At 36.3% G+C, this 14,405-nt stretch overlaps 1 protein-coding gene across 33 annotated transcripts in view; it reads right to left on the bottom strand.

Annotated features, from left to right (window-relative positions):
- Positions 1–14,405, bottom strand: part of dlg2 (discs, large homolog 2 (Drosophila)) — a 277,202-nt gene that overhangs the window by 170,472 nt on the left and 92,325 nt on the right. For 29 of the 33 annotated variants that reach the window (XM_073874328.1, XM_073874330.1, XM_073874341.1 and 26 more), the window contains one exon: positions 3–89. The exons of 3 other annotated variants lie outside the window; for them this stretch is intronic. In XM_073874328.1, the coding sequence (XP_073730429.1) occupies positions 3–89 (87 nt within the window). Of the gene's footprint in view, positions 1–2; positions 90–13,766; positions 13,884–14,405 lie in introns of those variants that run through there. One more of the 33 variants, XM_055208326.2, reaches the window with a different exon arrangement.

Here is a 14,405-nt window from a genome sequence, read left to right as displayed (position 1 = left end):
ACCCAGGGGGAGTTCATCAATGCTGGGTTCGCACATCCTGGAGAGTGGTTTTGGTGCTGGGTGCCCTGTACAGCCGCTGCCTGCCTGTTCTGTAAACACACACACAGGAGTCCAACTGTGACCAACCAATCACAGTCGCTTATGATAACCCATGAAAATCATTGTACAGAAGTCATTCACCAGCCACACATTACAGTAAGGGAAGAAGCCTTTCTCCAAACAACAGATACATAAACCAGTATAAAACAAACTGACAAGCACATACAGTGACTACAAAAAGTACTCAGACACTTATATTGTATCACACCTAAGACTTTATGAATTGAATGGAATAAAAAAGTAAACCAAGTGGAAAATGTGAATACTTTTGTGTAGCCTAAAGACCTCTTCTCATAACCTTTCGTCTTTTGTTCTTTTTTCCTTTTGGTTATTTGTAGTGGGTGTTTGAAGTCACGGATCCTCAATTTCAGTATCCTAGTACGGTTTAGCTATTTACTATGAACCTGTTACACTTTAACTCATTCCCCGTCAGCCGTTTTTTGAAAAGTTGCCTGCCAGTATTTTTTGTGATTTTCACAAAAGTTTCACAAAATGCCTTGCAGGGAAAAAAAGAAAAAATATATAAACATACAAATATTTAAAAACAGACTCCCTGCTTCCAAACAAACAATAAACAAACAAACAAACAAAAGGGGAAAATCCTATCTATATTTTATTACTGTATCTGCTTATATATTCTCTTAAATAAGGGTATTTTTCTTTAAAAAATAAAAAAAATTGCAAAAAGCTAAAATAATTGCATTTTTGTGAATGAAATTTGTTAGAGATCAGATTCGGAACGATTATCAAAACATACATAGAGTTTAAAATTAGTAAATAACATTTTGGCTTCAGTTTTTTCATAAATTGGGTAAGTGCGCCTTAGTGGATAATCACGGTATTGCACATTAACATAAAAATTCTTCAGAAACACTTTTTTATGCAAATGTTTTCTTAATTGACGAGATAACTTGTTAATGGCGGGGAAAGAGTTAACAACCAGGTAGTTCAAAAAGGTTGCATCCGAAAGGTAGCATTGCAGGCATTGTTTGCGCACAAAGACACGCCAGGAAACAATTTTGGGCCTGCTTCATAGGAAGTATAAAATTAAGGAAGAAAGGAAGAAAGCAAATATTTAATAAAACATTCAACACCAAATTCTGTAGAACTGCAATCAAAGACAGTAAAAATATAACTTAAATTTGTACAGAAACTGTCCTCCACCTCTTTCCATTTCATTTTTTTTACTTTACCCTCCTCAACCAATCCTCTACTACCGTGGACACAGGATTGTAAAATATAAAGGCAGTTAATGATGTTTGAAGCTACTCAAAAACCAATTAGATGAAGGTATCTTATGAGATAGGAAGTCAACCAAATTTGAATCTGAATGCATCTTAATGTCTTCCTACCTTAAAGGCATCATCTGAAGAAAGCATTTTTCAGCTTTCAGACCTTGCAAAAGTGTCTAATTTCATTTTGTTTTCATATAAAAATGTGCAGCTGGAAAAGGATTGTAAAATATCCTTCTTGAGAAATGTGCTTTTGATAAAACAAATGCAATCTGATGCAACATCTATTGCAATGACATTGAATACTTTTCCGGTGCCACTCAAAAATACTTAAAATGTCAAAATAATAAAACATATTATGAATCCAGTTTTGAAAAATTCAACAGGGCAGTTTTTTATAAAAAAAAAACAGCACACTGAACCCTAACAGCATGACTAGTCTAAGAAAAAGCATAAAAATCAGCTTTATGACAAATTCCCAAACAACTGAAATACAACTGTATGAAAGCGATAGCAAGGTTTGAGAATTAGGTCAAGGCTTCATCTTTGAAATAAACACTACTACAGACATCCTGAGCCCAATCCCAGCATGCCAGACCAAATATCATCACACCATGAAGCAGAAATGTAACATATGTAGGTGGAAACCTTCTAGGTGTAAAGTGTACTCACATTTCTGGAGCCCACATGTTAAGAAAATCAGGGCTTATATTCCTTTGATGATAAGACTTCATGCACAGCAGAGTAATTATCCTACTACACCTTATTGAGAGAGTAGTATTATGCTGTAGTGGTAGTGCTCTCTAATACACTGCCTTGAGTCTTTTCCCCTTATCTAAATCCTCACGGGTAACAGCCGGAATAAAGCTTGCTACAAGAGTTCTTGTAAGATTGTGGAAGCTATAGAACTCAAGTCATTCAAAAACATGAGAGGTAAAAGTTAAGGGGGTCTCTGGGAGATATCCCCATTTGGTGTTTTCAACATTTTCCATATTTTAAGTCCATCACTGTGACATGCCAGCTGGCAATCTTGTTACTGACATATGTGATGGTTTTTCTAAAAGAGGATGTCACATGAGGTCAGGACGAAAGGAAGGATAAGTTGTGCTGAGAATGTTCACAAACCACAACCATGCTTTTACTATGGTTTTAATGAACATGATTTTTATTAAGTAAATACAGTACAGTAAATGAGGCTATATTGTGAAAATAGATAACTGTGAGGCATAGTTACCACCACATACAGCAGGAAAAAGAAGTATTTGACACATCAGCATTTTTACCAGTAAGGGGATTTCTAAGTGGGCTACTGACATAAAATTTCCACCAGATGTAGCCATCAAGCCAAATATTGAATTCTTACAAAGAAATCAGAACATTTAAGTGTACAAGTTGAGTCATAATAAATAAAGTGAAATGACACAGGAAATAAGTATTGAACACATGAAGAGAACAAGGTGCAAAATACAAGCCAGGATAAAGCCAGGAGATCACCTGTAATCTGTCAGTATTGAGAGAAAACCCCTGCCCCTATCAGTACTAATTGATATCAGCTGCTTTAGTCCTAATTGATGGCCTATAAAGGCTTCTCATTACCCAGGAGGCACTGTGGATTGTTGGGAGACTATAGTATGGTCAGTAGGGATGCACCGAATCCAGATTTTTTAGGTTCGGCCGAATCCCGAATCCACCGTTTAAGATTCGGCCGAATCCGAAACCGAATACCGAATCCTACTCGCATCCTTATTCCAACACAGTAAAACACATTAATGAAGTAAAAAACGTCCACAGCAGTGTATTTTTCATTTTATTTAATTTTAACTGTACATTATGCCTGGATGACAAGTTGGAAAAACTATTTTGACAATTACCATAAGCCTATGCATAATGAAAGCGATGCGTTGCGACACGCTCGTTTTCCAATAAGCAAGCAGCTCCGCGCTGAAAACTATATTTAACTTTGAGTGAGAAGCTCCGCTCGTCAATGTCAGTCTTCACACGGCCGTCCAATTACAGTGGAGGAGGGGCGGGACATTACCACAGCAACCAACCGGCTCACAGCTGAAGCATCACACCTACCAAGTGCTCGGCTGAAAAACAGCTGGCATTTGGGGTCCTCAAGGCGTTTTCAGCGGTGTTTAAAAGTTTTGGTGTGTCCAGCTGACCGAAAGAAAAAGCTCATCTCCACGTCAGCACCCGATGTGTGTAATCAACGGCTGCGTGACGTCGCCAGCGTAGCGCAAGCCTAGGGTTCGGTTCGGTGGAAAAAAAATCTAGGATTCGGCCGAACCCGAACCCCGCCAAAAAGCCCAGTATTCGGCCGAATCCGAAACCGAATCCTGGATTCGGTGCATCCCTAATGGTCAGATCATGATAGTATGGCAAAATTGACTTTTTGGCAGTTATTCTACACACCATGTTTGGACAAGAAATGGCACTGCCCATCACCCCAAGAACACCATACCAACAGTTAAGTTTGGGGGTGGAAGCATCATGGTTTGGGGCTACTTTTCAGCAAGGGGTACTGGCAGACTTCATATTATTGAAGACAGGATGAATGGAGAAATGTACCGGGACATCTTCCAGAAAGCTGAAAATGAAAGGAGGGTGGACATTTCAGCAAGACAACGCTCCCAGACACAAGGCCAAAGAAACAATGAAGTGGTTTCAAAGAAAGAAAATCAAGTTGCTTGAATGGCCCAGTGAGAGAACTGAAGATCCAAGTTCATAAAAGAGGCCCAAGGAACCTTCAAGATTTAAAGACCATTTGTGTGGAAGAATGGGCCAGAATCACTCCTGAGCAATGCAGACAACTGGTCTCTCCATACAAGAGGCGTCTAGAAGCTGTAATCACAAAAAAAAGGCTTTCTACAAAGTATTAAATAAAGTGTGTTCAATACTTATTCCCTGTGTCATTTCATTTCATTTATTATGACTCAACTTGTACACTTAAAATGTTCGGATTTCTTTGTATGAATTCAATATTTGGCTGGATGGCTACATCTGGTGGAAATTTTGTGTCAATAGCCCAATTAGAAATCCCCTTACTGATAAAAATGCTGATGTGTCAAATACTAATTTTCCGCACTGTAATAGAAAACTAAAAGTTATGGAAAAAAGTTAAAACTAAATTCTTATGAATGCTGACTGTAGACAGTAGAGAGCAATGCAGGTCATAACACATATTATATTATGCAGTTAGTCACCATTAATGGCATTTATCTTCATTGCTATAACGTTAAATGGTCCACACATGGGCTCAACATTGAACTGCTCTGTTATTGTATGGGCAGGCAGAGAAAAATGAAGTTAATTTAGAGTAATGACTGGTGGGTGAGAAGGTTCTCCCCAGGGTTTCCACAAGACAGCAGGTCGTCCATTTGGCTCACCTTTAAATAAAAGCTCCTATTGTCTCCTGCTCTCACATGCTGTCAGCATCTCCTCTAGCCCATACATTTTTCTTTCTCGACACTGTTATTACCAGTAATTACCCAGCGCCGGCTAATAGGTCCTATACTTCTCAACTGTGAATGGTAGGGAAATATTCTTTGTATGAAAAATGCATAGTCATACAATATCCTACTTCATCTCTACTTATGAAATCTCTTATGAAAAGAGATTTAAATTATTAAAATTTTAGAAAAAAACATTTGAAAATATGGTCAAAAAAGCTACCAAAATTGGTACCAATATGTACCTCTGAGGTACTAACATGTACCTGTGAGAAACTCTTTTGGTGCTACTGTAAAAAAAAAATCCTTGTTGCACTTACATTTTTAAGTTTAATCAACTTGAAATCAGGTCATTTCAACTTTCTTGACCAGTGAGAAGTTGCTTATTTTAGAAATAAAGTTAAATAAGCTTAAGTTACTTTTTTTAATAATTTATAGCAACGTCTTACTAGTCAAGAAAGTTTAAATGAATTGTAAGTGTAAGTGCAACAAGGAATTTTTTCTTTTCACCAAACTCAGAAGGCCTCTGAGGACATTCATCCTGTCATTTGAAGATTAAAGAAATTGCAGATAAACGGCAGAAATATTTCTTTAAAAAAAAATTAAAGAAGCCACAGCTAATCTGCTTGTTATTGCAAACATACCGAGAGGAACTGAAAATGTAGAGGCAATAAACAAATATCAAAATAAGGATGCAAATCCACTCCTAACATTATAATGCTGGTGGGCTGCAGAGGCTGTAATGGGATTGGGTGGGCTTCATTAAAACCAAAGAAGAAACTATAAAGGATTAAGAGCAGAAATTATGTTGCAATCTCTACAACAAATGCCGTGTTTTCCTTTCACCTGCAAAGAGCAAAAACTTATCAGAGACCTACTGTGTTATGCTACTTTTTCAGCACAAATACACTGTCACATGCAGTACAAAACGTAACCAATGTCGATGCATGGGATCAAAAAAACCCAAATCAGATGGAAACACTGATCATATTTATGATATAGTCACATATTTTTTTGATTCTTTTTTCGTGCTATTATCCTGAAATTTCGTGTTTTTTCGTGATCGTATAACGAATTCCTGTTTTCGTGTGATTATCACGTATTGGTTACTCAACTGCTTTTTCCTATTTTTAAACCATTGTCGCTTTGGTTTAAGGTTAGATTTGGTGCTTGCATTAGAATGTCACTTTATATATTGGTTTATACTATTTTTTCTGATTTATTTTTTTATATGTCGCCTGGCGTTAGGGTTAGAGTTGGGTTTGGTTAGGGATGTCATTTTATGTAAATCTAACCCTAAACCGAAGCGACAATGGTAAGAAAATAGGACAAAACAGTTGAGTAACCAATACGTGATAATCACACGAAAACAGGAATTCGTTATACGATCACGAAAAAAACAAGAAATTTTGTGATAATAGCACGAAAAAAGAATAAAAAAAATACATGACTATATAACAAAATTTCATGAGAGTGAGCTGTTTAAACCACATAAAACAAGTAGTAAAGTCCGTTTATAACATGTTTTAACTGAGCCAGTGTCTTAACCTTAACTCAAATTAAAACCATTACTACTTGTAGCAGCATCTTATACTACACATGTATACTGTAAACACTTCTCCAATAAATACATAGCCCAATAGATATATGCTTTCATATGCATATAACAACAGATTTATGCTTTTATATGCATACTAGGGATGCACCGATAGGATATTTTTGGGCCGATACCAATACCAATTTAAACAGACAACTTCTAGCCGATACCGATGCCGATATTAAACACTTGTATACAATACTATACAGTTGGTCTATTAGCTAGTTTATTTCTGCATCAAATTTTTTTTACTGAACATGGATTGTATCTAATTAACATTCAACTGACCAACATAATAAGAGGCACAAATTAAGCTAAAACAAATATAATAAGACAACATGACAACCTTCAAAGGTGGTTTTTGCTATTCAGCATTTCTTTTATTAACAACATTAACTAATTTTTTTTTACATATAATGGATTTCTTTAATAAACATAAATAATGCCAGTGCTATTGCTTTAAACAGAGTATAAATATTGCTACTTCAAAAAAAGCTGGACTTCTTGCCCCACTAAAGTGCAGTCTGTTTCTTTTATTGTCTAAGACACTTGAGCCAGCTCAACAAAAGTTTTCTGTCGGTGCTTAAGTATAGTGCACACTAGGGCTGGACCAGAATGTTCGAATATTCGTTCCGTTGGTTGACATTCGATTTTCAGTTTTGAGATTCGAATATATATATATATATTTTACAGCGTTCATGCAGAGCTTTTGCCAAGCAGGAAGTGCGCTTCACGCTTCCGCTCTATAGATGGCGCAGAGAGACCAACATCCATAGCCAACAGCCATCAAACGCAGCCAGTAGAAGAAGAGATCGCCTCAAACGGAAAGCGTGTTTCCTGCTTTGGCATTTACGCTAATAGTGTTGTAAATAACGTTCAGTTTCTTGCAAAAACTGATTGATTTGCTTCACAACACGTCAATATGTCACACGGAGTTATGGGGGATTACTTTTGTATTGGATATAACGTTATATGCTAAAAGTGGCGGATCGGTTGACTTGCATGACGGAGCACTGGCCTGGGGTTTCTGCAAAATATCTTCTATATTGTTCTACTGATGAAAAAAACATATTGGATGGTGTAAGTGTTAGTAAATAAACTTGATTTTGAAAGTATGCTACCGTTTTATTACAGTTTGTTGAACTTCATTCATTCGTTCATTTATTTTCGTTGTTTTATTTAAATGGCCTACCCTTTACGTTATCAGTAATTACTATGTTTCTAATTTCTGATACGGGAGTGTTTGTTTGTTAGAAAAAATGTTAGGCTACCTTATTCAAAGTATTGCTCGTGTTTTGTTTCACTAATGCTGTTCTCGCAGCACGCGTGACAGGCACGCCGCTACATACGCACACAGATTCCTGCCTTTATTAAAGAGAAAAATATGTTCAGTCCCTCCTTCCGAAGCTTTGAATGTTTGATTTGATTTCTACTAGAGCTTCGAAGCTCAAAAAATGGTATTCGGAACAGCCCTAGTGCACACCCAAACATTAAATCATTTTAATTGAACAACAGACATGCAATTCATTGCCTTTATGCGGTTAATTAATAAACAATCGGTATCGGCCTTTCTCGTGCTATTGCCGATATGCCGATTGTTTCAAATTCATACAAAATCGGCCGATAAATATCGGCGGCCGATACATCGGTGCATCACTACATTAACAAAATTGTCAATAGTAGACAGCATTCTATCTCATATGACCTCATTTACCCTTCACTTGCCGGAGTCAAGATATTTAAACAACTAGGTCAACGAAAATAAAGTCTAAGTTTAGCCTCGATTACAATTGACTATTAACAACATGCCAGGCTGAAATAGCCACTACAGCATGTGATGCAGAAAATTTGATGTGTTAAATGTAGTGATAATCCGTCTCACACCCTCCAAACAACTGTCAAATATTACACAATAATTGACATATTATAATTTATCACTTAATTTCTGACATATGCAGTATGACAATGTGATACAATAGCAATCTGCTCTGGTAGTGCATGGCAAAGGAGGTTCGAAATGTGTTAATATATTTGCACAAGGACATATTTACATGTGTTTCTAAGTGATAGGGGAGACGTATTGATCCATTAGTTCAATTCAATTCAATTATATTTATAAAGCGCTTTTCACAACTGTTTAATTGTTTCAAAGCAGCTTTACATTAATACATGCAGGAAAAAGCACAGAAAAATCATAAAAACATAAGCAGCACAACACAGCGGTTAAGATTAACCATACTAGCGAGCGTAGTAAAAATGTAACGTGGGGAGTAAGTAGATTCCCCAGGGGTGGAAAAAACCTCTAGGAGAGTCTGCTGTGGGATTTTCAGACACAATTTGTCGATCCAGAGGTTGTTTGGATACAACTGTTTGGATGCAAAATCTCTCTCTCAGAGATGAAGATGGCAATATGAGATGGCATGGCTAAATGCTCTGTGCTACTGTGTGCACTGACCCCTTTTCTGCAGCCTGATAAACCCAGAGCTTGCAAGGTTCACTTACCCTGAAGAAAGTGAAAGGGTTAAGAACAAATGACAAGATCCGCCCACTTCACATCTCAACTTAGATCTAGATCTTACTAAAAAATATAGAAATTGTGTCAATTCAAACCACGATGAGAAGATCTCCCAAGGCACACAGCATAATAAAAAAATTGTTATGCCATATTCATGATATTGCAATTGACCACACTCTAAGAAGGGATGTGTTAATTTTAACACATTGTTTTGTGTTAACCAATTTAACATATTATGTGTTATTTTGACACATTATGTGTCATTTCGTGTTGATTTTGAGTTCAAATAAATAAAAGGGACAACACAAGATGTGTTAAAACAACACTGAAATAACACAGAGGTGGTCTCCTTTTACAATGAGCTTTCATCACATTCTTATGTTTTCCAGGTCTGATCTGATATGGTTTAGGTCAAATGAAGAGGCATAAAATGCTCCACTAATAATTATACATAAATATTTTATTAAAAAAACACATACACTTTTAAACGCTGTTTGCCAGTGACTTACTGTTGATTTAAATTTATGCTATTTACTAGCAACAGTTTGTTCAAAGTAAAATAAACATTAACAAGTCTTTATCTTTGCAGAATAAAAGTAAAATAACACCCCATGTAAAGCATTCTGAAAACCAAAATCTGTAGGAAAAATGCAGAAAAAGGTTGATGAGGATTTCTAATTCCCAGAATGCTTTGCATGAGGCTGTTACTTTATAGTTTTAGGGGCGGTTGACATTTCACCTATAAAACCGCACTGAAAAAGCAACCGTCGGTTGGTTCTTGTCACATGACCTGCGGAGCGCTTGTGGCATTCTGAAAAGTTGAGATGTTTTTAACTAAATGCGGTGTGGACGCGCCTGGAAAAAACGAGCACGTCGCACCGTCTGCGCATCGCATCCATTATAAGCATGCATACATTTGAAATAATGCCTACATTTGAAATAACAAACTTGAGCGTGCAAAAGACCTGAAATGTAAAATTGTTAATGTTTAATATTCATTTAAATTTAAACAAACTTTTGCCGGTAAACAACATACATTTAAATCTACAGTAAGTTACTGGCAAACAGCTGCATAACTACAGTAATTTTTACAGTGAAGATAAGGTAGTTAAAATTATCTTCTATGTAAAATTTTTAATATTAATAACTGTTATATTTACAATCTAAACTCTGCAACTATCTATCTATCTATCTATCTATCTATCTGATGTACCATATTTTCCGACTATAAGTCGCTCCGGAGTATAAGTCGCATCAGTCAAAAATGCCTTTTGAAGAGGAAAAAAACATATAAGTCGCACTGGACTATATTTAGAAAATGTTTTCACAAAATCCAGGACTATTAAACAGACACTTAATCTGGAAAGGCAAGTTATTCAACTAAACAATAGCACAGAACTGCAGGCTGAATAGGCGTCCGTACATGTTAAAGTCGCAATGAAATTTAAATGAAAAACTATATATATATATATATATATATATATATATATATATATATATATATATATATATATATATATATATATATATATATATATATATATATATTTATATATATTTATATATATATATATATATATATATTTATATTGTTGTATTATTAACAAATGACTTATCTGCAGTGTTGGGCAAGTTACTGAAAATTAGTAATTAGTTACAGTTACTAGTTACTTCTTTTAAAAGTAATTGAGTTACTCTACCAGTTACTGTATATGAAAAGTAATTAGTTACTAGGGAAAGTAACTTTTAAGTTACTTTTATGTCTGCTTTTTAAATGTAAATATGAACAGTACTGAACAGTCAAACAATAAAATTATAAGAATGGGCTATTTTACACGTAAGATTAATATATCACATACTGTAGGAGCCTATTTTGCTTTAGATTCAACCTTTGAATATTTTTGTTTGACATTATCTTAATATGTAAGCTTAGTTTATTTTTGTATGTCATTTAGACCATTTAGACAAATATTCTGTGTGTTTACAAAAATATATAATGTGTTAAAATTGTGTAGTGTCTCTTTAAAAATTTGGAGACAATTGAGTCAACATGTCATATTTTCTAAAATAAATAATAATTTTTCTGATTCCATATTTATAAGAAACGTCTCCGCTGTGTGCTGCTAACAGGCGCGTGCAGCAGGTGACGCAAATTATGGGTCCTCCGAAGGTTAGACGCCTCATTTCAGTTCTCTTCGCGAACTTCTGAGGCTTCCACCTTGAAAGACCGAGTGCTCACCTTTTTAGGTCGCATGCTTAGCAGGGCGCGGCCATGGAATTGGGACACAGTGTGTGAAGCTTGCGGTGGTAGTGCGCTCTTTGGTCATATATTGTTTGTATATGTTTTCTGTTGGATTTAAATGATACTCAGGATTAAAGGAAGATATTTAATCAGAAGACGGAGTACGTGGATGATTTTGTCGGATACGGAGCAAGTGAAACCAAAACTGAAACTTAATGCGCATTCACACATACTGAGTTTTATTAGACCGGATGGATTATGACTTGCGCACAATTTTTAAATAAAGGTATGTTGTCCCGTTTAGATTTTTCATGTTCATTCTATACGCACTGTCAACTATGATGAAGTTTAATGATTCATTGCGCCGCCCACCACGGTCATGCGACGTAAATCAGAAATGTCTTGTCTGTAAGTGTTATTTTTTTACAAAATAGAGTAACGCGAGTAACGAACTCATTTAAATTTCAGTAATTGTAATTGCGTTACTTGATTTAAAAAATACTTCGTTACATACTCGTTACTGATAAAAGTAGTGGAATTACAGTTACTCCCATCACTGCTTATCTGTGAGCTCCGTTATTTAAAAAAAAATTGTGTGTGCTTATAATCTTTAATCAAAAATGCAAATCTCCTCCCCTCCTCAAAACGATCTCCCTCTCCACTTCCAGTCATAAGGATGGCAGGTGGGCGGGGTCCGGGGGAAGATTGCTACGATTAGCAATTAGCAACACGACCCAACTTCAAAAGATCCAATCAGATCTCGATGGACTAATTCAAATCCATCCCTGCCTTATTTCATCTCAAAAGCCGTGTCATTCGGATATACGTCACCACGGGGAAAATAAGGCAATCGCTACTTCCGTTTCATGCTGACTTTAAAGTAACATAAACAGTTATTTACACGATACACAATAGCATTTAGAATACCTGACGGGCTGAATAGGCTAAATTAACATGACAAACCAAATCAAGTTCAAAAAGGTCCCGAAGACATTTTGCATCACTGAATCCATTGAATCACATAAATACAGGAGCAGCATAGAGCGGACTCTCGCGGCTGTAGACGGTAATGGTTTTCCTTCATATGAATTCATTTTGACGTATAAGTTGCACCTGACTGTTTCAGGACCTGCCGAACTATGAAAAAAGTGTGACTTATAGTCCAGAAAAAATAGTATATGTATTGGAGGGGGGGGTCAAAGATAGAAGATTGGGAAACGCTTCATGTATTTATAAAACTAAATATATCAATAATGCATTTTTTATAGTTAGCCAGGAAGATACCCCAGCTTCTATCTACTGTTTGACATTGCATCAAAAAATTCCTTAAATTTTTATAAATCAAATTCCTTAAATACCCAGCAGACGTCTGACTATTACTATAGACTCATGGACAAACAAACAACACTTTCATTTTCACAGTTATGCCTAATTCCATTTGAACAACAAAGTCCATTTGGGCGATTTGGTTGCGAGCCAATCAAAATGGCTGTTGAACGCGTCCTAGCATGAGATCAGCTGGGTAATGATGTCAAATAAAAAATAAAAAAGTAACATACTGTATATCTAATGATAATATTCTCAGATAAATCATGATAATAATGAAGAAAACTCAGCTCTGAGCCAAACCCTTCTGGTCAAATATTACACAATGTTCAGATTTAAACAAGGCATAATTTAGTGTTCAAGCAGTAAAGACATGTGACTGCTTACACTGCAAGAACAAATCCCCCCCACCACTACACTTACTGTACGATCTGATGTCACCTTCCATTCTGTCACACACAAAACCACATATGAAAGATACACCGAACAATGCTTATTGTGCAAAACTTCCTCTTTAACTTCAGTTACCTTGATGCATCTCATAGATGCTTTTTATCTAAAGTGACTTATAGTGCATTACAAATTATACTTTTATATCAGTATAGCATTAAACCTATGCCCCTTGCGCAGCTAATGCAATGCACTACCATGATTGCAATTGTAATAATATTTATTTGGGTATGAAATTATGAATATGATGATGGTTCCTGATATGTGCCTCTGTGTGGAGAAAAAGCATTTAAGCATCTAAGATGCATTAGGATACATTGGGCACTTTCAATACACTCAGGCGAGCCAACATTTTATTTTAAATAAAAGGCACAAACCTGCATGTTTCCATTGCATATATGCAGTAAATAAACACACGTGAGTGGCATCATGTTACAAATGACTGCGTTGCTGTCTGACTCTGCCAAACAACAACATAACAACATAAACCAAACAAACAATTATAACACAACTACCGCCCTGGCATTATGTGCCTGACCACACATCATACAACAACAGTGCCTTTAAATATTTAGATCAGGGGAGAAATTTTAGGCATATAAAGACGTTCCTGCCTTCCCAAAGTAACAAATGTAAAATCCATCCCATCACCTACAGCACTATAGTTAGAATTGACACTAAACATCACATTCAATATCTTATGAAAATGCCAGGTGTCACGCTGCTTCCCATACTTCCTTAACTTGCACGAAGACAGCACTCCTAGAGCTTACAAAAGTGCTGAGGCATAATTTTTGCCAACAAAACCACTACACTGTCTTTCCTGCAAAATGTAATAAGTGTATAAGCCTACCTTGCAACCAAACATCAGAGACAGGGTGTTTGCATGACACGCGACCTTACAGTGGCAGAGCATCGGATTGAAACAGTCAGGGTTCCTTGCTATAGGAGACATTCCTCACGCAACGGGCGAGCTGCACTCGTGCCATGAGTGCTGACGTAGAGAGAGAGAGAGAGAAAGCACAGGCAGAGTGCGAGGGAATCTTCACTCCTGGGTGAGCAGGAGGAGTGCGCCTACAGCATGAACACACGCTCACACATCAATAAACACGCGTGTGCACGTGGTGAGGATGCAAGCGGCGGTTAGATCTCAGCTGCATCCTGGATCCGGACAGCTCAAGAAATTCCATAAAGAGAAGTGCTGCTTATTAATGAATAGATTTATATTAACAATCATTTTAATGCTTACATTTTGTATGTAAAGATTCAGCTAAAAAGGCTAAAAACCATGTCATGACAAATAAACCACAAACTGCTTGGCTTCTTTTACAAGGCCAAGTTTTATTAGACGTACATTGTTTAAAGAGTAACTGGGTGATTCTCACGAAACCATTGAAACACCACGGCACTAATCATTTTAGCTTTAAAATGTGTAATATAGTAACTTTAAAAAGCATCAGAATTAACACAATACTGTGTTCTACCTTGCACA

The sequence above is a fragment of the Misgurnus anguillicaudatus genome, chromosome 12, assembly GCF_027580225.2.
Source record: "Misgurnus anguillicaudatus chromosome 12, ASM2758022v2, whole genome shotgun sequence".
Lineage (NCBI taxonomy): Eukaryota > Metazoa > Chordata > Actinopteri > Cypriniformes > Cobitidae > Misgurnus > Misgurnus anguillicaudatus.
Note: the sequence above shows the minus strand (reverse complement) of the source record. Positions and strands in the feature narration are given on the sequence as shown.